Here is a 25,101-nt window from a genome sequence, read left to right on the forward strand (position 1 = left end):
CCCCGCCCCCATCCTTTCTCATCCTGCACACCCTTCCCGGGTGATCTCAGCCGGTCCCGGAGCTGCAGCCCTGCTGCGGCTCCCAAGCCCTTCCTGCGGCCGGGCTGCTCTCAGGACATTGTCACCCATGCCCTAAAATGAACACACCTTACCCTGAACTCAAGCAGACCCGGGATCCCCCGGCTCCTCCCCTTCCTCTTGCCAAGCCTTTAGTCAATCACTTACAGAGTCAGACTAGGTCTTGCTCCCAAAGAGCTCTTGACTCCCCCCATCCCCCCAATGCCACAGCGTGAATTCACCCCTTGTCTGGATACCGTCTCTCCACGGTGCCCCTGTTCTGCAACTCTCCCCGCGCCAATTGCTCACACACCAAGGTGACCGGAACGTGAGTCTGCCCGGCTTGTCCTCGGATGGACAGTCTTCAGTAGTGTGATGGTTAAGTTTACGTGTCAACTTGGCTAGGCCACGGTACCCAGCTGTTTGGTCAAACATTATTCCAGATGTTTCTGCGAAGGTAGTTTTTTAAGATGAGATTAACATTGAAATAAACAGTAGACTCTGAGTGAAGCAGATGACCTGCCATAATGTCGGTGGGCCGCATCCACTCAGGTGAAGGCCTGAATAGCAAGAAGACTGACTTTAATAAAGAGGGAGTTCGGCAAGCATACGGCCTCTGGGCTCGGACAGCAACTCCTCCCGGTCTCCAGCCTGCCAGCCCCACCCTGCAGGTTGTGGACCTGTCAGCCTTTGGAATAGGAATAGCGTGGACCAATTCCCCTCTCTTTGTGTGTGTACACACACACACACACACACACACACACACACCCCGGGGATCCCCTATTGGTTCTGCTTCCTGGGAGCTCTTCGTCAATTTCAAGATAAAAATCTGAAATCCTTAGTCAGCCCACATGACTCTTCAGCCAGCTTAGCTCACCTAGCGCCTCGGTACAAATTGGAAAAAGCCACCGCCTCTGGGCAGATGCGGCTCTGGCCAAGGCCCAGGGCTTGGTGGGTGGAGCCTGGCTGAGCTTTCCCTCTTAGTTTGGTGCACAACCTGGACAACCACACGGAGCGGCCTTGCTTCCTGCCGGCCCACTGCCTGCGGCTCCAGTCTTCTAGTCCCTTGCCCCTCCTCACCCCACACCCCAAGTCCCCTCAGCTCCTAGACCCTCCTGAGCTGCTTTGCCATTTTGCCTTTGTGCATCCCGTCGCTGCTGCCTTGGGCTCCTCCTCGTGCCCCGACGCCCAGTTTCCCTGGCATGGCCTCCTCGGGCAGGCTGTGCGGTCCTCAGCTCGGTCAGCATCCCCCCCCCCCCCGCCCGGCTGGGTGCCGTCGGCCTTCTTCCTCTGACCCTCTTGCCAAGTGATTGCGCGGCTAGCTTGGGGAGCCCCGAGGCCCTTTAACTTTGATCCGCCGGGACGGGCACTAGTAGGTGCTCAGTGTGTTCCCTGAACCAGCGGGTGAGTGAATGAATGACGGGCGGGGCGCCGGCTCGCGGTACGCTGCAGGAGGCGCCCCCTCGGAGCGCGCGCCTCCCTCTCCCGCCGGGTCCGCCAGCGGCGGGAGGGGGCCCGGCCGGGGCCGCAGGGGCGCCGGGGGGCGGCGGGGCCGCGGCAAGGCGGGGGGCGCGGGGGGCGGGGAGCGCCCCTGGGGCTGGGCGCGGCACCCCCTCCGCTCAGCCCGGGTCTCCAGGCGCGGAAGCCGCCGGGCCGGCCGGAGCGCGCGGAGGGAAGGCGGCCCCGGTTCGGGAGGAGCCTCCCCAGCCGGGCCGCGGGAACTGGTGGCGCGGGGGGGGGTCCCGCCGCGCGCGCGTCCGGAAGCGGGAAGAGGGGGCCGGCCTCGCCCCGCGCCCGGGTCCCCGCGGGACGCCCACCCCCGCGGGCACCTCCCCGCCCCGACGCGCGGCCCCGCCCCGGCTCCCGGCTCGGAATCCCGGGTCCCTTCCTGCGTCTTTCCCCTCTCTCCTCTGGGCCTTGGTACGCCCCAGGGGACAGATGTCTTGGGATCTTTAACATTTGGGATGCTGCAAATGCCGAAGTTAAATGAAATACCTCCGGGGAGGGGAGGCCAGGAGGAGTCGCGGGGGGAGGAGAGCTGGCCTGGACGAGCAGGTCCTGAGGCTGCGAGGCGCGCGCGGGGGGCGCGGGGGCAGGCGGGCGGCGAGGGATCTCCATGGGACAGGTAAGGGGGAGCGCCGGGGCGCGACGCGGGAGCCGGGGGGATCGAGCCCCTAACCCACAGTCTTCCGCCTTAGAGGAGGGGGCCCTGCGGGGAATGGGGGGAATTTGCCGGGGGGTGGGAATTCCGAGTTCCTACCGAAAATGCATGTTTCCGTCTCCTCGACCTTTCTTCTCCGACCTTCCCCACGCCTGTGGATCCCCTGGCAGGTTCCGGGAAGGCAGACAAAAGGAGCCGAGTCTCGGGCCGCCTGGACGCGGAGGGCGCGGTGGGGGAGGGGAGCAGGGTGGACCGGACAAAGGGGCTTTTTGAGGAGAGCCTAGAGGTCTGATTCCAGGGCGCATTCCAGGCCGTCGTGGAGTCCCCTGTCCCAGCCCGCTCCACAGTCGCTCGCTGGAGGCGAGCACCTTTCCCACTGGGAAGGGAGGAGAGGGGAAAGAAAACAGTTTAAGGAACCATCTCCCGCCCCCCTCGCCTGGAGGGTCCCGGGATATTTCCCTCCTTTCTCTTTTCACTCTTTTGGCTCGAGCAGCCGACCATTGGCTCCTTAATGGTTTAAGTGAAATTGTAGGAGCGCCTGAGACTCTTCTTTGCTGGGTGCTGGTTGGGGCGTCAGGTTGGGCCCTTGCTTTGACTTCCGATCTCATGTATCACAGGAAACTTAAAGGAGGAACTTAAAGAAAATAATGGAGAGTGGGTGGATGCAGGAGGTGCAAGCGTTTTCTGATTCAGCACTTTTCCTTAGGAGACGAAAACCCTACAGAGATGCAATTTTTTCCCTTCTTTCAACGATCAGATTCCAAGTGTGTGGGGAAACCCCACTTCCTCACCAACTGGTGGTCTTGGTGATGATGCGGTGCAGTTGGGGTTTGGGGCACCGGCTGGGAGCAGGGTGCTGAACCCCACGTTCTCAGCAGGCCTCTGGAAGGCCCACTCTGGATATTTTGAATTGAAGGGCATGGCAGCCAGGGAGATCCATGGCCCTGGGCTTCTTGGGAGAGTTGGTTGGCTGGTCCCACTCCAAGCCTCAGATCCTGCTGGGCTGGGAAATGCTGCGTGTGAATTTGAGGGAACAAGGGGTCTTTGAGGATTCCAGAGGGTCAACGCGGAGACTGGTCGGTCCTCTGTCCTTCTCTCCCTGAGCTCAGAGGTGGGGGTGGTTACCTGAGGGCGGGTTTCTTAACTGGGTCCATGGGCACCCAAGCATCTGTGGATAGCATTCAGAGGGTCATGTACTCGGATGGGAAGGGTTTATTTTTCACTACCCTTTACTGACATTTAGCATTGCCTTGAAACCATTGGTAGTACCTGTGATTTGCCATTAATAGACACCACAGAGGGTTTCATATCACAGTGCAGTTGTGATAGCTGTCTTGAAACCTGGTTTACCATCGGTCATGAAACATCATTTACCATCGTCATTGCTACGGAATTGCCCACTACTAGATCCTGTTTAATGTCAGTAAAGAAACAGATATAGATTACTATGTTTTACTGTTTTTAGAACTGTATTTAATATAATCCATTATCTTAGTGATTCTCTTCATCTTATTTTATGCATTAAAAAATACGCTATGAGTTGATTCTAGAAACTTCCATCACTCCCTCCCCCCCCCCCCCCCGGAGCTGGGGGATGGGCAAGGTGGAGGCTGGGTGCCAGCGTCAGAGTCAATTCCTCTGTTTGTTGTGGGAAGACAGTGACAGACCTGTAGGGGGGGAAGGGAAGGGCTGCGGGCTCTTTGGGAGACCCAGAGCAGGCCCCCCAGCACAGGGGGCCTGTCCCCTGTTGGGGCCCCTCAGCCTCAGCCTGGGGAAAGAAGGCGGTAGTCAGCCTGGAGGGCTCGGGGCTCACATTGTTTGGACAGAGGGTGTGCACAGGAATGTGAGGGGAGCTGGGTGTGTGTGCAGGGGCAGTGGGGAGGCTGCCTGTGTTGGTGACACAGCTCCACAGAAGATGGTTGGGGGGGTGACTTCCTCAGTCATCTCTGCCCTGGGGGCTGGGGCTGGGGAGGTGGTCTTGGGGCTGGGGGCTGGGGAGGTGGTCTTTGGGGCTGGGGACGTGGTCTTTGGGGCTGGGGAGGTGGTCTTGGGGCTGGGGAGGTGGTCTTGGGGCTGGAGAGGTGGTCTTGGGGCTGGAGAGGTGGTCTTTGGGGCTGGGGAGGTGGTCTTGGGGCTGGGGGCTGGGGAGGTGGTCTTTGGGGCTGGGGAGGTGGTCTTGGGGCTGGGGAGGTGGTCTTGGGGCTGGAGAGGTGGTCTTGGGGCTGGAGAGGTGGTCTTTGGGGCTGGGGAGGTGGTCTTGGGGCTGGGGGCTGGGGAGGTGGTCTTTGGGGCTGGGGAGGTGGTCTTGAGGCTGGGGGCTGGGGAGGTGGTCTTGGGGCTGGGGAGGTGGTCTTTGGGGCTAGGGAGGTGGTCTTGGGGCTGGAGAGGTGGTCTTTGGGGCTGGGGAGGTGGTCTTGGGGCTGGAGAGGTGGTCTTGGGGCTGGAGAGGTGGTCTTTGGGGCTGGGGAGGTGGTCTTGGGGCTGGGGGCTGGGGAGGTGGTCTTTGGGGCTGGGGAGGTGGTCTTGGGGCTGGAGAGGTGGTCTTGGGGCTGGAGAGGTGGTCTTGGGGCTGGAGAGGTGGTCTTTGGGGCTGGGGAGGTGGTCTTGGGGCTGGGGGCTGGGGAGGTGGTCTTTGGGGCTGGGGAGGTGGTCTTGGGGCTGGAGAGGTGGTCTTGGGGCTGGAGAGGTGGTCTTTAGGGCTGGGGAGGTGGTCTTTGGGGCTGGGGACGTGGTCTTTGGGGCTGGGGAGGTGGTCTTGGGGCTGGAGAGGTGGTCTTGGGGCTGGAGAGGTGGTCTTTGGGGCTGGGGAGGTGGTCTTGGGGCTGGGGGCTGGGGAGGTGGTCTTTGGGGCTGGGGAGGTGGTCTTGGGGCTGGAGAGGTGGTCTTGGGGCTGGAGAGGTGGTCTTGGGGCTGGAGAGGTGGTCTTTGGGGCTGGGGAGGTGGTCTTGGGGCTGGGGGCTGGGGAGGTGGTCTTTGGGGCTGGGGAGGTGGTCTTGGGGCTGGAGAGGTGGTCTTGGGGCTGGAGAGGTGGTCTTGGGGCTGGAGAGGTGGTCTTTAGGGCTGGGGAGGTGGTCTTTGGGGCTGGGGACGTGGTCTTTGGGGCTGGGGAGGTGGTCTTGGGGCTGGAGAGGTGGTCTTGGGGCTGGAGAGGTGGTCTTTGGGGCTGGGGAGGTGGTCGTGGGGCTGGGGGCTGGGGAGGTGGTCTTTGGGGCTGGGGAGGTGGTCTTGGGGCTGGAGAGGTGGTCTTGGGGCTGGAGAGGTGGTCTTTAGGGCTGGGGAGGTGGTCTTTGGGGCTGGGGACGTGGTCTTTGGGGCTGGGGAGGTGGTCTTGGGGCTGGAGAGGTGGTCTTGGGGCTGGAGAGGTGGTCTTGGGGCTGGAGAGGTGGTCTTTGGGGCTGGGGAGGTGGTCTTGGGGCTGGGGGCTGGGGAGGTGGTCTTTGGGGCTGGGGAGGTGGTCTTGGGGCTGGGGAGGTGGTCTTGGGGCTGGGGGCTGGGGAGGTGGTCTTTGGGGCTGGGGAGGTGGTCTTGGGGCTGGGGGCTGGGGAGGTGGTCTTTGGGGCTGGGGAGGTGGTCTTTGGGGCTGGGGAGGTGGTCTTGGGGCTGGAGAGGTGGTCTTTGGGGCTGGGGAGGTGGTCTTGGGGCTGGGGGCTGGGGAGGTGGTCTTTGGGGCTGGGGAGGTGGTCTTGGGGCTGGGGAGGTGGTCTTTAGGGCTGGGGAGGTGGTCTTGGGGCTGGGGAGGTGGGCTTGGGGCTGGGGAGGTGGTCTTTGGGGCTGGGGAGGTGGGCTGGGGGCTACGGAGGTGGTCTTGGGACTGGGGGCTGTGGAGGTGGTCTTGGGGCTGGGGAGGTGTTCTTGGGGCTGGGGGAGGGGAGCAACTGGAGATGCGTGAGTGCTGGGATCCCAGGGTGAGGGGCGTGGTGAGAAAAGGAGGTGCTGGGGGAAGCCTTGAGGGGTCTCCTTCTTGTGCAGCACTGTCTGTTTTCCTGCCTCCTGGTGATGGGTAACAGTGTCTTTGCCCCTTGCTTCCCCCAATGAAATAGGCTGAATTCCAAACTGTTGGTTTTGCTTGAAGGTCAGTGGGGTGGAGACCCAGAGGCTCATTTCTTGTCGGGAACAAGTTCCATTTTGGTCTCTGGCCCCCAGTGGTTGGGGAGTGGGCTTAGACCCCGGGGTCCCAGTGGCCCTCCTGTGGACTAGGGAGAGGACTGGGGTCCAGGTCAATGCGCCATGGGCCCTGTGGAGAGATGGTTGTAAATGATAAACAGGGAGGTGGCGGCCATGATGATTCTGGAGGGAAATGTCTGTGATCAGAACGGCCTGGCCTGCTCTGGGACCCCAGAGCCGCCCCGCGTGGAGTGCCGCGGTCACGGCCCGGCCCGGAGTTTCTAATCCGATCTGGCCTTGGCCCCGCTTCAGGGTCTGGGGAGCAGGGACCCTCCTTGTCAACGTGGAGGTTTCTCGCTGGTGCTCCCCACGCGCCGGGAACTTCGCCCGCTCTGGGCGCTGCGCGGAGCCGGAATCTGGGGGGGCAGGCGGCTCAGCCCAGGGCAGGGGGGGCCCTTGAGGCCGTGAAGGCCTGATCCCGGCTGCCTTCTTCTGGGGTTCCTCTGAGGGGAGCCCCTTTCTCCCGCCCCCGCGGCCCCCGGAAGTGCAGAGGCCCGAGCTGCCTGTGCGGCAGGATCTGTTCTGGGAAGGGCTTGCTCACCCGCTCCTCCCTCTGACTCAAGTCGGAACAAGCAACCTGGCTCCCCTGGCCGGGCAGCCTGGGAGGGACACAGGCGGGAGCAGGGGAGGGACAGCCACCGGCCATCGGTGTGGAGCGGAACCGGGTCAGAGAGCCCAGGGCGGCCTGGGACACCCTGAGGTGACATGCCAGGCCCCTCGGTCCCCTGACTTGGGACCAGGGGGCGTTTCCCGGACTCCTGGACTAAGAGCTGGAAGCAGGTGAGGGCGGGGCAGCTGGAGCGGGTCTTTGGGGCGAGGGGCAAGCCGGCCTAGGGGTGGGGGGCCCAGCAGTGGCCGTCAGCCACAGGGCACAGGGGTGATGGGGGTGCTGGCGGGCTTGGATGAGTTCCCGGCGCTGTAGTTCCCAGGCCTCAGTTTCCACGGGAGCGGGGAAGGCCGGGACGAGGGAGGCCCAGGGCCTCTCTTTGGGGCCACATTTGTGACGGGAGAGGGTCCCAGTGGCTCAGCCGGAGGGAAAATGCACGGCGCTCCCCTTCCTCCCCTTCTGTCCTCCTCTGCCTTTTCCTGGGGACGTCGTTCGCGTTTCGTTCGCTTGTTCTCAGGGGTGGACGGGGCTTGCCACCTGGGGCTGCGGGTCTGGAGGGCAGGGAGGGATTCCCATGCGGAGGGGCGGGGATGTTCCCGGAACTGCCTTTATCTGAAAGCCAAGCCTTCAACACCCACGGGAGCCTGCGGGCCCTGGGACAGGGTCCGTCCCCGAAGCTGGAGGGCCGCCTCCGGAGGGGCAGACGAGTGGGCTGCACATGTGTGGGTCCTTCCTGCTCAGCCTGGCGCTATCCAGATTCAGTATGGGGACTGGCCAGGGCCCCAGGTACCGTGCAGTTTTCACCGTGCCTGTGAGGACGGGAGGCCCAGCCAGGTGAGGTGAGGTGAGCTCCCCTAAGATCACATAGGTGATGGCAGGACCCAGGCTGGAATCTGAGGCTTCCAACCTCTGGTCCGTGCTCTCTTGCCCTACTTGGAGCAGGCCTGCCCCCGACCCCGGCCAGAGGGAGGAAGGGGCTGAGGGGGCCGTTGTGCCGGGCCACCCCTCGGTCCCCGCAATTGCTGCTCACTCTGCAACAGGCAAGAGCAGGAGAGGCAGGGCTGAGTTGTCAGAGCTTCCCAAGGCAGCTCCTTAATGGTTAATTATTAATTAGTAAGTGTGAGTAATTGATGGCTTCCCTCCCACATCACCCCCTCCCTCGTCCAAGCAGACGTGCTAGGACGGCCTTGCTTCCTCGCTCTGGCGGGGCCCTGCCCCTGGCTGCTGGGGGGACCCACAGGCTGCCCAGGGCTGTGCAGCGAGCGGCGGGGGAGCCGCCTGCCCTCTGTCCCGCTCCATCTCCAGGAGGGATGAGGGTTTGGGAGGGTGGACCAGGCAGAGCTAACTCACGCCAAGTACCCTGGTCTCGGTTCCCAGAACATGTGGCCAGGCTCTCTCCTTGGCATCTTTGCAAAGGCCCCATATAGACTTTAAAAAAAAAAAAAAAAAAATCCTACCCTCCACTCTCTACACTTCCTTGGAGAACTGAAACTCCAAAGTGCAGGTACCTGTTGTTTTCAGGGCGAGGTTTTTAACTGATGCCCAAGGTGCTCTGATAGGCTGTGTTGTTTATGTAGGTCTGTAAAGCTGTCCATGGGCAGAGAGGTGCTCCTGGGGCCTGGCCGTCAGCGGTCCCTCCCCCACGGGCCTGGCTGCGGGCTCAGCTTCCCCAGGCCTCCTTCTCTCCCACTGGCTGAGGAGCCCACCTCCCCCGCCCAGCAGTGGTGCCCTGAGGAGAAGCAGGATAAGCTCCAGACAGAGCCTCCGAAGGACTTATGGACTGTTGCTCAATGGCTGACTCAGGGAAGAGGTGGCTGGGCTTTCCTTCCAGGCCGCCTGCTGGGGCCCCGCCCGCACTCCCCACCCTGGTTCCAGCCAGCTGCTGCCAGGCCCTGGCCAGCTGGGACCCTGAGCAGGGGTGCAGACTTGGCCAGGAGAGAGGGGGCGCCAGCAGGTGCGGCCGGGGTGACTGCTGCTGGCAGACGCACACCTGGAACTCTACCTGAGCTGCACACGTGCGCCCAGCCCGGGCAAGCAGGGTGGCCGTGGTCTCCTTCCCATCTTCGGGCAGCTTCGACTCTGGTCACCCCTCCAGCCCCGGCAGCACGCGCCCAACACACACGCACGTGCGCGCTGCCTCTCTCCCGGCTGTGGGGTGTGGGGTCCGGGCCCCCTCCCCTTCGAGGGGCCTCCCAGGCATAGCTGGTGGCCCGGGAGTTGGCTCACGGCTTTGGGCACCTGCCCTCGGGTGGACCGCCTAGTGCAGACAGACAGCAGGCAGCCTGGGCTGTGGGCCTCGGGACAGGGCCTGCCTGAGTGCCCAGTGCCCTCACCCACGGGGGCAGCGGGATGGGTCTCGGGCTGAGGACCGTCAGCCGCGCCTCCCTCCTGGCACAGACGCTTCCCCTCCCTCCTCTCCTTCCCTTCCTCCTTGACTTGTCCTCCCACCTTTTTCTTGTCCCCTCCTTTTCATCCTCTCTCTTTGCTCCTCTCCTTATGGTCTTTCTCCCAGTATCGTGGTCCCTGTGGCCACCACTGCTGTCACCCCCTGGGCTTGGAGGTCTCTCTAGGAAGGAGGCAGCAGGAGGCCAGCCTGGGCCCAGGGCAGGTGCGCTGGAGAGGCCCACAGAGCCTTCTGTCCGCAGCTCCCCAGCACTGACACCCCCATCCCAGACTCACTCCCCCGGAAGCATGGGCCTCACGCCACATCTCCCGGCCTCACCCACCTGACTCAACAGCTCTGTTTGGAGGCAAGGGGATTTACATGTATCATTTTTTGTTGTTCTTTTAAAAGCTGGGGAAACTCCAGGCCACCTGCACATCCTGGCCCAGGCTGGGAAGGGTGTCGGCCCCTCCTCCTCTGTGCCCCCTCCTCCCAGAAGTCCACCATGGAGAGCAAGGATGAGGTCAGCGACACCGACAGCGGCATCATCCTGCAGTCCGGTGAGGGCTTCGGGCCCCCCCGACCCCACCAACTCCTCGAGTCCCAGGCTCCAGGCCCGGCCAGGCTGAGGGGCCCAAGGGGGGGGGCGGTGGGGAGGCCGCTGTGCGGGGAAGGGGGGTGCAGACCCTGGGAGGGCTGGGAGTTTTCCTCCCTGGGTGGGTGGGGGGGTCTGGCCTGGAGTGTTGATCCTGTCTGAACAGCTACCTGCTGTGTTCAGCTCTGGCCCCATGATTCCTAAGAAGCTGAAAACTTACCTGGTTCGCGTGAAGGAGCCGTGGCTCAGGTTGGCCCGAGCCGATGGGCCCAGTCGGGTCTGGTTTGGACAGAGAGAGAAGAGGCGTGTGTGTATGTGTGTGTGTGTGTGTGTGTGTGTGTGAGTGTGAGAGAGAGAGAGTGCGGGAGAGAGAGGAGGAGGATGAGGAGGAGGAGGAGCCAGGGAAGACGGCACCTGCCGTGGGTGGCGGCTGGGAAGGGACGGGCGGGAAGGGACGGGCTCTGACCACAGCCTGCCCGCACCGCACGTGGCCGAGGGGCAGCCGGTCCCTCCGAGCCTTAACGGTGCCGTCGGGCCGCCGGGGGACATGCCGTCTCTCGGGTGTGACTCGGCCCGCTGTGGCAGCCGGCCCGCAGCCTGGGCGGGCGTGAGGCCGTCTGAGCGCGTGTGCGCCGTCAGCCCAGGGGGCGTTCAGCAGCGCCCGGGACAGGCTCCCCTGAGCGCGCCCCTGCCCCGCCGCAGGCCCCGACAGCCCGGTGGCCCCCGTGAAGGAGCTGACCCACGCGGTGCGCAAGCAGCAGAGAGCCCTGGAGGAGCGGCTGGAGGCCTGCCTGCAGGAGCTAAGGCGGCTCTGCCTGCGGGAAGCGGTGAGGCTGGGCCCCGCCGCGCACGAGCGCGGGGTTAACCCCAGGCGCCGGAGCCGCGTGCTGGGCTGTCGGTGCCGAGGAGTGGGAGCCCCAGTCCTGAGAGAGTGCTGGGGGTCAGACGGGGCACCGGATGGCACAGCGAGGGGACAGCTCTCCCCGGCAGGGCCCAGGCATGGGGCCGGGCAGAGGAGGGGCTGCAGGGGACCGAGTGGATGGAGGCGCCTGGGGGGACCGTAGCCAGGCCAGGGCAGATCCTCGGACGATGGACAGCCCTGGACGCTGGGACGCGCGGAGGTGGGCAGGGGCCTCTGGGGAAGGGCGGGCACAGGTCACCCAGGGCCCGCCGGACGGACTCTTCCTGCTTGGCCAAGGGCTGGGTGCGTGGAGAGCGCCCTGGCATGACCTCGCTTCCCCCGCAGGAGCTGACGGGCATCTTGCCCGCAGAGTACCCCTTCAGACCGGGGGAGAAGGCCCCCAAAGTCCGCCGCAGGATCGGAGCCGCTTACAAACTGGACGAGTGGGCCTTGCACAGAGAGGTGAGGCGCTGCAGGGCGCCGCCCCTGCTCCCCGAGGCTGGCGGCTGTGGTCCCCAGGCCTTGCCTCCCCTCTGCAGGGGTCTCTGCTCTAGCATCACGCAGCTCGGGCCTCTTGGCTCCGCGTGGATGAGGGGCACCCGCCAACGTGTAGCCCACGTGGCCTCAGGGAAGCCGTGCCGGCGCCAGAACCAGGAGGGCTGGGACCTCAAGGGAGGACATGGGGTTCAGTCCCCTGTGGGCAGAAGGCCAGCCAAGAGCGCAGCCGGCCCGGAGAGGCAGTGGCCTGTGCGGACGGGCCGCTCTGGCTCCTGGGGCCGTCCTCCCTTTCTCAGCACGGGAGGAGGGCCGTGGGGTGGCTTGGGCCCTCGGGTCCCTCCCCGTGGTGTGACGGGTGGCTCGTCTGCCCAGCCCTTTGGGGTGGGAGGGAAGCGTCCACCTCAGTCCCTCCCCGCCTGGCTCGGGGTCAGGCTGCTGGGTGGGACCCGGGCCGGCTGCTCGGGGGCCTGGGCCCTGGACGCTGCCGTCTGCTGGGCCGTTCCGGTGTCGCTCACTGCACCCTCCCCCAGGACCCACTGAGCAGCCTGGAGCGGGAGCTGGCCCTGCAGCTGCAGATCGCCGAGGCGGCGCGGCGCCTGTGCCGGGAGGGGAACCTGGGCCGCCAGGCGCGCCGGCAGCGGAAGCACGCGGTGCAGCAGGAGGAGACGAAGCTGCGGGAGCTGCAGCGCTGCCTGGGGGAGTGGCAGCAAGGCAGCGGGGCCCCTCCCGCCCTGGCCCCAGGCCCAGGTGAGCAGCGGCCGGTCCCAGACCCATCTGTCCCGTCGGGGGGGAAACCTGCTTCCCCGGTCCGCCCCACCCCATCCTGACCCGTGGCAACCCCACAAGCCTCAGCCCAGCCATCGCCCTCCCCTGAGACCCTCCCCATTTCCTTAGAAAACAAGCCACTCCTCCCTCGAAATCCACGCCCTCCAGGAGACCTCCTGGACAGGAGGCATCCCCAGGCTGACCTCGGCTTATCTCGAGGGCTTGTCCAGCCCTCCTGATCCCAGGCCCACAGGGCGGGTGGTGCCGTGAGCACGGCCGAGGGCCCGCATTCTGTGCATATCTGCTCGCTGCGCTGCTGCAGGGCCCGTGGCTGCCCGTGGCTGCTCTGGTGGAAGTGCACACCCACCGTCCCTGAAGTATCTAGAGCCGCCCCGTCAGGACTGGGGCCCCCGCGCTCTGTTCTCTAGCTACTGGGCCTCTTAGTCTAGTCCCTGAGCCCGGGGGCCAGCACCCGCTGACTGTGCAGCACCTAGCGAGTCGTCCAGGCCCCGGCATCAGTGGACATCATGCGTCCAGGCCCAGGCATCAGTGGACATCATGCGTCCAGGCCCAGGCATCAGTGGACATCATGCGTCCAGGCCCAGGCATCAGTGGACATCATGCGTCCAGGCCGGTTCCTCTTCCAGCAAGTGGTTCTGGGCCCTTGCGTGTGGCTTTTTCTTTCTCCTGACCTGAGCCCAACTTGTCAGGTCAGTCCTTGGAGGCCTCCCGTCCGTTCCGGCCCCAGGGCATTGGGCTCGCCCTCCCCCAGACCTCTCCTGGGTCCCAGGCCTCCCGTGCATGTGAGGGAGCTGGCGCAGGGAGTTGGGCTGAACTGGATTTGGGGCCTCCACCTGGGCTCCCCAGCTCCCACCCCTGCCCCTCAGGTCAGCTTTGTGCCAAGGCCACCTCCTGCCCCGGTTGGGCACGTGGCCTCTAATTTAGGGTGAGTCCAGACGCCTCCCAGGTCCCCCCCGGCAGCCAGGAGTGGAGGACGAGGGAGGAGAGGCCTCCACGCGACAGCTGACCCAGTAACCCCGGGCGACGGGGAGACCCAGGCAGGACGGCCGACCCCCTGGCCGACCGGCTCTGGTGGAGAGGGGCCTCCGTCCTCCCTCCGTTCCTGACAGGGCCCAGGATGCAACCTCCCCTTGAAAGGCAGCTGCTGACTTGGGCACGGAAGCCCCTGAGGGCTCGCTGCCGTCCTGGTGGCAGGGGGCCGGGGGGCTGGGCCCCGTCTGTGTGTCTCAGCCCCTCCTGTGTCCCGTCTGGCCTCACCCCGCCCTGTGGGCTCCTCTGACCACAGGCCTGCGGTGTGGGGTGGTGGACGGTGCAGGGCTGTGGCTCTGCTGCCAGCGTTGCGACGATGATGCTGCTCGTTGGGGGTGGGGAGCAGGTCAGGACACGCCTGGGGCCCGGCCAGCCTCCCCGGGAGGGGGCGCTCAGTGCAGCGGACATAGAGCTGCGGGGAAGGGGCCCGGCCAGCCGTCCCGGGAGGGGGCGCTCAGTCCAGCGGACATAGAGCTGCGGGGAAGGGGCCCGGCCAGCCGTCCCGGGAGGGGGCGCTCAGTCCAGCGGACACAGAGCTGCGGGGAAGGGGCCCGGCCAGCCGTCCCGGGAGGGGGCGCTCAGTGCAGGGGACACAGAGCTGCGGGGAAGGGGCCCGGCCAGCCGTCCCGGGAGGGGGCGCTCAGTCCAGCGGACATAGAGCTGCGGGGAAGGGGCCCGGCCAGCCGTCCCGGGAGGGGGCGCTCAGTCCAGCGGACATAGAGCTGCGGGGAAGGGGCCCGGCCAACCATCCCGGGAGGGGGCACTCAGTCCAGGGGACATAGAGCTGTGGGGAAGGGGCCCGGCCAACCATCCCTGGGAGGGGGCACTCAGTCCAGCGGAAATAGAGCTGTGGGGACGGGGCCTGGCCATGCAACTGCTTCCACCCTCCTGATCAGAGAGGCAGGCTTGCTCTCCACCTGCAGCCCTGTCCTGACCAGGCCGGGGTCCTGGGTCTAATGTCCTGTCCTGACCAGGCGAGGTCCTGGGTCTGATGTCCTGTGTCGACGAGGCCCGAGGTCCTGGGTCTGATGTCCTGTGTCGACGAGGCCCGAGGTCCTGGGTCTAGTGTCCTGTGTCGATGAGGTCTGAGGTCCTGGGTTGCAATGTCTTCTCCTGGGAGCCCAGGAGGAGGTGGTTCTAGACAGGTACTTCCTGCTCTTGGCTCATCTGGCCAGCTGGGCTCGCCCTGAGAGCAGGAAGTAGAGAGGGATTAATAATTAACTAGCAATAAAGATGTATGAAAAAATAATTAGTAGCTGGAAGGTGTTTTGAATTAAAGAGGAAAAAAAAAAAGCAAACTAACCAAAAAAATGTTAGAAAAATCCACCCACCCTCTTGGTCTCCACACGCAGGTTACTCAGTTTGGAACCTAATTATACCAGGTGACAGTCATTAGCTGGTCCTCTGCAGGTGGCAGGGAGCGGTCAGCTGTGGGACTAATTGACCACAGGGAGCCTGATGAGAAATGCCCCCCAGCACCGAGCTGATGTAACAGGTGCTCAGGACGCATTTGTTGATTAGCAGCACCCGCGTTGGCAACGCTGGTAGAAGTTCTTCCATGATGAAACGTTCCAGATCTGTGCTGTCCAATATGGCAGGCACTCACTGCATGGGACTGCTGAGCACTTGGATTATGACCCGTGTGGCTGAGGAACTAAAATTGTAATTTAATTTAATTTAAAATAGCCACATGCAGCTAGCGGCTGCTGCACTGGATGGTGCAGCCTTTGAGGATGCCCAGCGTTTGTGAGTATGGCCTCTGCCTGGGGTGTCCTCCTGCCGCTGCTGGGCCGAGGGCCGGGCGCAGTTCAGCAGGGCTGTGCGGCAGCGTGTGGCCAAGACAGCGAGCAGCCCTCATGAACCACCTGTGATTAAACAGCGGGGGGTGATGGCTGTCTTCCCAGACCATAAATTCAAACCCAAAACACATGACTATACCCAGCCCCCGACGCCGGCATCCCTGGACCGTGACAGCAACAGTCCCACAATTTCTTCAAGTTGACATTTGTGAAAAATAAACATCTCGGTTCCCCAGGTTTTTGTAAAAGATCAGAGGCTGGGAACCAGGATTAGATAAGAGGATGTCTCCCCAGCTGAACCCTAAAGCACAGGCTGGTGTGAGCTGAGCGAAGCCCAGGCTGCTCCGTGGGCAGCTGACCCTGCACCGTTTACACACTGCTCTGTGTAAAGGTTCTGTTTCATTTAAATTGAGGAGAAAACGTTGACCAACTTCTGTAAAGGTCCAGGGAGTAAATGTCTTAGGCTCGTGGGCCATGTGGTCTCAGTCATTACTACTCAGCTTGGCCATCATATAATGAAAGCAGCCAGACATTACGTAAACAAACCCATAGTTGTGTTTCAATACAACTTTATTTATAAAAGCAGCCAGAAAAAAAAATAATTTTAAAAGGGACTTCGCGGGTGGTCCAGTGGTTAAGACTCCGTGCTTCCACTGCAGGGGGCACGGGTCAGGGAACTAAGATCCCGCATGCCTCGCGGTGCGGCCAAAAAAAAAAAAAAAAAAAAAGCAGCCAGTTAACTGGATTTGTCCCACAGGCCTGCCACCAGCCAATCCCTGTTATAGAGGATTTTCAGATGGCTGGAATCTGAATCTACTTTTCTTAGAAGTTTCTGGTTAATGACCCCTGCATGAAAGGTCGGCTAACAGGAGAGCCCATAACTGGTGGTGGTGAACAGCCAGACTCTGGTCAGACTGTCTGGGTGTGAATCTGACTCAACCACCTTCCGGCGGTTTGACCCTAAGCTATGTTATCAGCTCCTCCAAGCCTCTGTGTCCTGAGCTGCTACATGGAGATGGTAATCTTACCTTACAGGGTTGTTACGAGGAGCACGTGAATTCATGTATTATAAGGCACTTAGAAAAGCCCAAGAGAAATAATTAGCTGTTGTCAGTTTGCCCTCATCCGTGTTCTCAAATGTAGTTGAAAATGCTTTGTGAGTTCCATCCGGGTCATGTTAGGTGTAGACCGAGCATCTGAAGTTTCAGTGTTTTAAGGACAAGGGCAAATTTGAGTCCTCTGATTTCCTGGGTTCCGGTGCAGACTGCTGCTGCCCATGAGGAAGGGCCACCCTCCATGTCCTCAGGTGGCTGTCCTGTCACCAGGGAAGGACCTTCCTGACCCAGACGGCCAGACTCTCACTTGCATTGTGAGACCCCACGACCCCAGAGCTGCAACTCCCACTCTCACTGCTCTTGCTGCTGCTAATGCAGGGGTTCTCAGATTTGGGGTGCTTGAGCTGAGTTGTAGTTATGGTATCAGAAGACTATACAGAAGTTAGCAGAAATCTCTTTACCCCAGGGGCCTTCCAAAATGACTCTTTGCCTTCCCCTCCACTGCCTGGAAACCCTGCCAGAGGAAGGCCTGGCTTTTTTTTTTTTTTAATAGACAGGCAACCAGAGGCCCAGAGTATTGAAATGGCTCATTCATGTTTACAAAGCTTATGGCAGAGCCAGGATTAAAATGGAGTTTCCTGTCTCCTCACTACTGTTTACTGATTTTTACTTTCTCCTTCCAAGTGATAAATTCACACCTAGCACAGTACTGAACACACGGCTGGTATCTCCTGATAAGGGGTGCTATCAGGAAAGGGGCGGGGCAGGCCTGGGCTGCTCAGCTCTGCTGATGCCCCAGGTCTGCGGGGGCATTTCCTCACCTCCTCCTCTCTCCTTTGGCCTCCCCAGAGCTCGGCGCCTCAGATGACAGCTCCCTGTTGGACGGGCTGCTCCGTGAGGAAGGTGAGAGGGCGGTTTAGGGGCTGTTGTGAGCGCTGGGCTCCTCCACGAGAACTCAGGGCTTGGGCGGCGTTTACTGTGAGTTCTCAGCGAGCTAAAGGAGGCGGGAGCCGGGCTGGGCTCAGCGTCTGCTCCGCCGGGACACTGATGCCTGTGTGCCCTGTGCATGGGTGACAGTGGGGATGGTGCTGACCCTTTGCCGGTCTGGGTGCTCAGTCATTGTGACCGGGAGGGGAAGGCGAATTCCAGCAGAGGCTTGGGCCCTGGGCCTCCCTGCCTTTGCCTGGGACTTAGCCTTTACTTCAATACGCACCCGTCAGAGCCTCAGCCATTGGGCCACGGTCATTGCCCTTTGTGAAAAGAGGGTAGCACTCAGGGAGAAAACACAAGTCCGCAGACTGAGAACCCTGGTGACAAACCCTAACGATGCTGAGGGGTCAAGGTGGACCAAGAGGGTGGTGAGGTCCTGCCCAGGGGAGGGCCCAGGCCAGTAAGGAAACAGCACACGTGGGCACAGCGTGAGAGGAAAAATAGGGAAACAGGAGGTTAGCTGCAGACATGGCATCAGGAGCAAAGGTTAGAAAGGGGAGTCATGTGAGCCAAGAGAGTCAATCTGGGAAGGCTTCCTGTAGGAGGCAGGTGTAAAATGGAGCTGTAAGGAGTAAGTCTGAAAGGAGAAGAGAGTGTTTAGAAGCATCTGGGCCCAGAGCCATGGCCTGGCACAGCCGGACCAGCAGCCACGGGAGGGCGAGCCAGGCGCAGGCCACGGAGGTTCTAGTTGGGATGGTTCCCCCACCACTGCCCTCCTGGGTTTCCTTTACCTGCAGAGGCATCTCAAGTGCCAAAACCTCCCCCAGAGTCCCCAGATGCGCCTTCCCGGCCTCTCCCGCCCCAAAGCCTCGAGGGGCTGCAGCCAGCAGGCCTTGACACGGGGGGCCTGGAGCGGGCCCCCATCCAGAACAGCCCCTGGAAGGAGACAAGCCTGGACCACCCCTACGAGAAGCCCAGGAAGTCTTCCGAGCCCGGAAGCGAGTCCAGGTCAGGCGGGGGGAAGGGAGGGCCAGGAGCAGGTGGGATCTGGGCAGGGGCGGGGCACAGTGCAGGAGACCCCCATCCTGCGTGTGACGGTGGGAGGCGTGAGTCCATCCCTCCGCACACCGGAGCCCCTGGATGGAGGCATTCCCGCTGCTGACCTGTCTCCAATCCCTCCAATCTCCAGCAGCCCGGCCAGCACCCCGCAAGATGGGCCCAGCGCCTCCAGCCCTGCCTCCTGCTACGTGGTCGCCGTCCGCAACGTTCCTGGGCAGCGGCAGGGCCGCACCAGTGCCCCGGCCACCCCTGAGATGCAGGGCAGGAGGGGCCAGTCACAGCCCCTGAGGTAAGAGACAGGCCACCCCCCAGTGATGCAGGGGGCGAGACCCACCGTCGAGAATTTACGTTCGGAGGGTGGTGGCTTCCAGGATTATGTGGGACACCCGTGGGTGACACATGGCTTGTGCAGTGGCTTCTCCTTGGGATCTTTTCTTACGCACCTCTCAACAGAGGCTGCGCCCCAACCAGCAAAGCCAAGGGCGAGTCACTTGTGAAGCAAGGTGTTTTCTTCCAAAGACTCCGGTTTTGTCTCTTTGCACGACCGGATTCCACTTTTCTCCCCGTCCCTGCAGACTCTCCTGCGGGAGCAGGAGCGTATCTTAGAAGATACTTTTGTAGTTGTCTGTGATGGTTTTATTATTGGTCTCTTGACGATGGACGGGTCACGTTTTCAACTGACATATAGTTGATTCTCATTACTTGGGTAGTTATGTCCTGTGAGGTGAGTGCAAACGCTGAACCACTGCTCCCAGGGACACACAGGGTTACAGCTTCTGGTCACAATGTGTCTGTAAACGGATCAATACATAACCTTGTTTTATGGGGTTTCTGTTTAAACACACCTTATCTAATACGTACCATCGACTCATTAACATTGAACTCAGGGCCAACAGCCCTAGATCTCACGCCTGAATGAAGCTCATCTAACACGTATTTTCTCCGTAAATTACGTCCCAGCTTCCTTGAGCTCAGGACACCAGACAGTCCTGCAGCACCAGCTTTGGGGCCATTTTAAACACTGAAATCACCAACAAAACGCACAAAAATATGAAAAGCATGGTACTAAATAGACTGTGGGAATAGTATGAGAGCTGAACCCAGAACTCAGAGCCTCAGCTGGGAAAGCCTGCTGGGCAACTCAGAATTTTCACCACCCTGCGTGTGTCCACACGTGACCACGAAAGTGCCAGGAGTGTTGATTTTGAGGTTACAAATCAATTTGAGCAGTAGGTGAATTTGCAAATACAGAACCCATGAATAATGAGAATCCACTAAATGCTCCTTTCCAAGTTCCCTGCTGTTTGGTGCTCGTTTCAGTGACCGAGTTATGACAGGCAGTGTCGGCCACACCGTCCGACAGCCCAGGGTACCCTCAGGACATTGCTGGGTTCTTCCGTCAGGTTAACTTTGCTTCTGGGCAGCGCTGGGCTGGAGTCCAGCAATGCATTTTATAGTTTACATACTGGGGGGCCTTTTTACACACAGGGCCTTTGTGCAGATTAGTGAAAGGCGCCCCCTCTGGACGGACAGGCCTGCCCCCGGGGTGCTGGCAGAGGGAGGCTGGATTCCAGCCCCGCTGGCTGTCCGGAGCTGGTGCCCTGGGGAGGGCCAGCTGCATGTGGCCGCCCTGTCCTAGTCGGCTGGGGCTGCTGTACAGAGCAGCGCAGCTGGGCACAAACCACCGCCTCCCAGTCTGGAGGCGGCAAGTCCAGGATGCAGGTGCCCCAGGGCGGTTTCTCCTGAGGCCTCTGCCCTTGGCTGTAGCAGGGGCCCGCCCTCTCCTCCCTTCATGTGGTCGTCCCTCGGGGCCACACGCCAGCTTCACACCTTCACCTCGGATGCTTGACGGTGTCCGCCCGTTCAGATTGTGTGGATGAAATGCCACTGGACACCTCGCACCTGAGATGGCTGAGAGCAGGAAGCAGCTGTGGCCTCCGTGACCCAAACCCCAGCGTGCAGTGGAGCAGTGGTGTGGAGTGCAGGAGGGGCGTGTAGCACGCGCCGGGCCAGGAGGCTGTGGGCATGTGGGGAGGCGTGGCCGAGGCCGCGCACGCGCGATGCCTTCCCCGCTGCGCAGGCAGGGCTGGCTCAGCGCCTCCTCTTCTCTCCATAGGACCGACCCCTTACGCGCGGGCCCCGACGGCAGGGGTCGCAGCGCCCTCCCGCGGCGCCGCCCCACTTACTACACGGTGACCGCACCCGCGCCCGTGCCGTGCCCCGCCTGCCACTCGTGCTCCGAGGACAGCGGCTCCGACGCCTCCAGCCTGTCGCACCCGACGCCGCCCGGCAGCAGCAGCCCCGACATCTCCTTCCTGCGGCCCCTGTCCCCGCCCGCGCCGCCCCGCCCGCGCGTGCCCCGCGGCCCCCGACTCCGGCCGCCCCCCGCCTGCCTGAGGGCCGCGCGCTACCTGGTGCTGGCCGAGGGCCGCCCGCCGCCCGGCCAGTGGGGCGAGTGGGGCCCGGGCCGCGGCGAGGACGCAGCCGCCCCGCACTGGCAGCGCCCACTGCCCGCCCACGGCCGCGTGGCCCGGACGCCCTCGCTGCGCGACAGCCCCGCGGGCCGCGGGCTCAGCAAGGCAGCCGTGTCTGAGGAGCTCAAGTCGTGGCACGAGCGGGCCCGGCTCCGGAGCTCGCGCCCCCACTCGCTGGACCGCCAGGGGGCTTTCCGCGTGCGCAGCCTGCCGCCTGGCGCCGAGAGCTTCGCGCGCGCGCAGGTACGCGCACGGGTATGGCCCTCCCAGGTCCCGTGATCGGGCGGCGGGGCGCAGCCGCAGAGCCTGCAGTCCGGTGGCCGGGCGGCTTTCAGCTCGGAGGAATAGGCCCCAGAGCATTTCCTCGCGGCTCTGGAAGGCCCCCAGGAAGACTCCCCTGGGGGCATCCTAAGTTCGCCTGCACGTCTAGAGCGCGTGTCCACGTGCGCCAGTGGAGGTGACCCTCCCAGACACCTAAGACCTTTTTTCCTAATGGCTCCATCGATGATCAACAAAACAGGCCTCTATTTGTAACCATAAGGCCAATCCACATCACCCCCCAATCTCCCGACTTGAGCGCCCAGGACGGAGGGAGAGACTGGCAGTGTGTTTGCAGGAGCCAGAACCTGTGACTCCCTGTCAGCCAGCTCCCGCCCCCCACTCTCCTCCCGCCACCCAGCTGAGAAGCAGGGTGACTGATGGTTAAGTGCGCAGGCCCCGGTTCGAGTCTCAGCCCTGCCAGCGTTGGGCAGGTTTATTAACTCCTCTGATCCTCTGTCACTCTCTCTGTAAAATGGGAGTCTTAAAGGACCCATCACAGAGGGGCAGTAAGAACTTTAAATGAGTTAATATGTGTGAGATGATTAGAGCAATGCATAGTAAGTACTAATATGTGGTGTTACTATCACCTGGGGCCCCCGAGGTCAGGGACCGAGTTGGTGGGCAGCATATAGGTGGAGCGCCCCAACATGAGGTAGCATGGCCACCCTGATTTCTGTGCCCAGTTTTTCCTTTCTGGAGGAGGTGGGGCTGTGCATGAGCTTTTTTTTTTTTTTTTTTTTTGGCTGCGTGGCATGTGGGATCTTAGTTTCCCGACCAGGGATCGGACCCACGCCCCCTGCGTTGGGAGCACCGAGTCTTAACCACTGGACCACCAGGGAAGTGCTGAGTGAGCCTTTCTTTATTCTTGCTCCCTGGTACGGAGGGCTCTGCAGCGGGTGTGCTCCAGAAGTCCCCAACAGGCTGCTTCTTTGAGATCCAAGATTCTGGCAGGGCCCAGCTGCACCTCCCTCCCCCACCCCCGGTTCTCTGGGCTGCAGCTGGCATCCTGGGCCTGGCAGCACCCTGGCCGCAGTCCCAGGCCTCACCCTCCAACTGACGTGCCTTTCCATGCCTGCGAGCTTGGACCTGTCCTTGGCCCGGGCCCAGCCCATCCCAACCTGCCAGACGGGGAGGGTGATGAGAAGTGAGCTGGGGTTGGGGGGGGTGGAGCAAAGGTCAGGGTGCCTGTCACACCCCAAAGAAAGCTGGAGTGGAAATGGACAAGGGCACAGAGAGCCTGCTGGGGAGGCAAGGGCTGAGTGGCTGGGCCAGTGCTGCCCCTGGTCAGCGTCCTTAAGGGACAAGGATGGTGTGGCCGGGCTTGCTGTCCTGATGTCTCTACCTGCTTTGCTCACCCACCTCTCCTTTCCCCCTGGCCCGGGCAGGTGCCCACCGTGTGTGTGCTCCGGAGATCGCCTGAGGGGGCCCCCGTGCAAGTGTTTGTACCTGAGAATGGAGAGATCATCAGCCAGGTGTGACCCTGGGCTCCGGACACCGCGGCCGGCTGGCCGAAGAGACTGCTTCCCAGCGGGGCTGGGGCTGAGACCGCCCACCCTTGAAGCCCTCTTCGGCTCCCCTCCCCCATCGCAGGTCGATGACCTGGAGCTGAGACTTTTTTTTTTTTTTTTTTTTTTTTTACCAGTTTTTGTTCAGAAGCTCTGGCCTAAGGATTTATATTTGTGGTTTGTCCCCAAGATCCCTGTAATATGACAATGCTTTATTCCCCAGAGACAGGCCTACCGGACTCGAGGCCTTGCCTCTGACTAACAGCATCTGTCTCCGTGTGCAAGACGTGTGGTAGGGGACGCATCCCCAGAGAACAGGCCCTGGCCCTCCTGCCCCACTGCTGCTGGGGGCTGCACCTCCATCCCCCGTTTCCCAGCTCTCAGGCTGGTAGGGGTGCCCGGCCTGGGGGCGAGTCCTCCCCTCTATAATGTGCTCTGTGATGCACGCACCGAGAGCTAGGTTAAAGGTCAGTGTGTCCTGGCAGAGTCTTGTCTTCCTGGGCCCTGCTCTTTTCCTGACCCCGTGACTTCCTTGTAGGGACCCCTGTCACTCTGTGCGCCCTTGTCCTGAGGCTCCCAGCATCGACCCGGACCCAGGAGCCTTGGGTTGGAGGCCTCTCCAGACTGGAGCATCAGGAGGCCCTGGCCGGGAGCTGACCACCTTCTCTGGGCCCTTGAGGACTTGCAGGCCACCAGCCCGCTTCCTCTGATGTCTTTTCGTCATCATCCTCAAAGCCAGTACATTGCACGTGCTTTTGGAAGGGCGCCCCCTGTGGCGTGTTCCCAGGGCCAGGGGTGTCATTGCTCCTTCTCCCCACTCAGCTGTGCTTCTGCCCTGAGACCGGATTTCCTTGAAGGAGGGCACGTCCTTGATTTTACAGACGTGGGGACACCCGCCTTGCAGGGTGTTAATGAATCACCCTAGTGCTGAGACTTGAGGCCTGGAAACTGGCCATGCTAAGACCGTCCGTGGTCCCCGGATCTCATCCTTGGGCCTTTGCTGCCGGGTCAGATCCCGAAATCAGGATCCTGCTCCCGGGAGAGAGCCGCTGAGCCGAGGCCGGGAGGGCTGGACGCACCAAGCGCTGATTTTGCCCACGTGGCGCCCTCTGTCTGTAGGACGGGGGCTACACAGACAGCTCGAGGCTCTAAGAACTTTGAGGCCTGACCCGGACAAGGCACAGTTCTCCCACTGCCCGGGGCGGGGGCGGGGGGGGGGGGGGGCCCGGCCGAGGGGTCGGGAGCAAGGAGGGGCCTGAGGGGAAGCCTGCACCTCTGTGCTCCTCCCGGCCCGCAGCATCCTGGCTCTGGGTCCACCTGCCCCATCGTGTTGACTTTGGGACACTGTTCCGTTGTGGTTGGCGTCTGAGCCCGTTGCCCTTCGTGCACAGCCTCTGCCCCCTGCCCCCCCGGGTCGTCCCGGAGCGCAGGGCTCCTCGGGCCAGCGCCCTCCACGCCTGCAAGTCCTTCGCATTAACTTACCGGTCCTGTGTGATGCCTGGTGCACCTGAGAAGTGGCTGTGTCCTCGGCTGCGGGGCTGGAGCGGTGGGGTTTCCATGCCAGATACTCCAATAAAGTCTGTCTTTGTGAGGCCGAGCTGGTGAGGAAGGTTCTTTTGTGCTGAATTTCCTGAGCAGAGCGTCTGGCCAGGTCCCTGGGGGTACGGGTGGGCGTCTGGCGGGGGGTGGGGGGGGTGGGGGGAAGCTCTCTGCATCCCCGGGCAGGATGGAAGCAGGAGTTGAAGCTCCTTGGTCCCCCTACGCCCGGGGCCCGAGGAGCTGGGCTCTGGGGGTCCCTCCCCGAGAAGGACCCGGGGCCGCGGCAGCCCCTGGGGGTCCTGAGACTGTGCTCAGTGATGGGAGGGGCTGAGCCTCTGCGGAGCCGTTCTGGGGGGAGAAACAGCCCCTCTTCTGCAAAGCTGGATGGGATCGGGTCGGGGGGGTTACTTCCCAGGTCACCACAGGGCGGGGCGGGCAGCTCGCATGGGCTACCTCCATGCCTGCCCTGCAGGGGCCGCTCTGGAACCCAGCGTGGCGCCCCCTGGAGCCTCGATGCCCAGGACAGGCGTGGGCCCCAGAGCTGAGGCGCTGAGTGTCAGGTGAGGCGTCCCTTGCGCCGGCCCTCGCAGCGGCCCCGGGGCAGGGCGTGAGGCTGGGCAGATGCCCGTGGGTGGGGTGGCCGCCCTGGGCTCCGGGGACTGCGGCTTTGGGGGCCGGGGCGCTCCATTCGGGGGTGGGCTCCGAGGGGACACAGCCCGGGGTCTCTGGAAAAGTGTGAGCATCCCGATCTCAGGCCTGGACCTCTTCCACCAAACTGAGTCGTGGATCACGGCCCAGATTTTGTGGTTTCTGTGTTTTAGACAATTTTAAGGAGTGAGGCCCAGGGAAACCGGGACCGGTGTCCCCAGGGTGCGTGCCGAGGGGGAAGCTCCCCAACAAAGGGAACAACCAAGTCCAGCCAGCAGGACGGGGCGGCAGGAGACGGGCCCCTGGAGGGTCCTCTGGGGGAGGGGCAGTGGGCACCCCGGCTGGGGACCCAGTGTCCAGGGTGGGAGACGTGGCCAGGCAGCGCTTTCCTCCTGCTCCCAGGCAGGACCTGAGCAGACATCTGGGGGCTGTTAGCCCCCCAACCGCAGGGCAGAGTGGGATTATGAATTGGGCAAGGGGTCGGAGGCTTCAGGATTTCAGCAGCGGGCCACCCGAGGCAGAGGGATGGGAGGCCACCTTGAGTCTGAACCATCCCCATGCAGAGAGGTGGGGAGGAAGCAGGGCCCTTC

The 25,101-nt window shown here is 62.6% G+C and overlaps 1 protein-coding gene across 3 annotated transcripts; it reads left to right on the forward strand.

Annotated features, from left to right (window-relative positions):
- The first annotated feature begins 2,021 nt into the window (after positions 1-2,021).
- INAVA (innate immunity activator) lies at positions 2,022-22,349 on the forward strand. 3 transcript variants are annotated; one of them, XM_068538576.1, is made up of 10 exons: positions 2,022-2,182; positions 9,784-9,932; positions 10,670-10,794; positions 11,214-11,330; positions 11,897-12,113; positions 16,885-16,938; positions 17,763-17,973; positions 18,155-18,313; positions 20,141-20,753; positions 22,205-22,349. In XM_068538576.1, exons 1-10 carry the CDS (start codon positions 2,022-2,024, stop codon positions 22,295-22,297), a joined length of 1,899 nt encoding a protein of 632 aa, XP_068394677.1. In that variant the 3' UTR covers positions 22,298-22,349. The 3 variants fall into 3 exon arrangements, with proteins under 3 accessions (XP_068394677.1, XP_068394678.1, XP_068394679.1); XM_068538577.1 differs by lacking the exon at positions 2,022-2,182 and having other exon boundaries at positions 9,863-9,932; positions 20,141-20,696; XM_068538578.1 differs by lacking the exons at positions 2,022-2,182; positions 9,784-9,932; positions 10,670-10,794; positions 11,214-11,330; positions 11,897-12,113 and having other exon boundaries at positions 16,900-16,938; positions 17,765-17,973.
- The last annotated feature ends 2,752 nt before the right edge of the window (positions 22,350-25,101 follow it).

The sequence above is a fragment of the Eschrichtius robustus genome, chromosome 3, assembly GCF_028021215.1.
Source record: "Eschrichtius robustus isolate mEscRob2 chromosome 3, mEscRob2.pri, whole genome shotgun sequence".
Lineage (NCBI taxonomy): Eukaryota > Metazoa > Chordata > Mammalia > Artiodactyla > Eschrichtiidae > Eschrichtius > Eschrichtius robustus.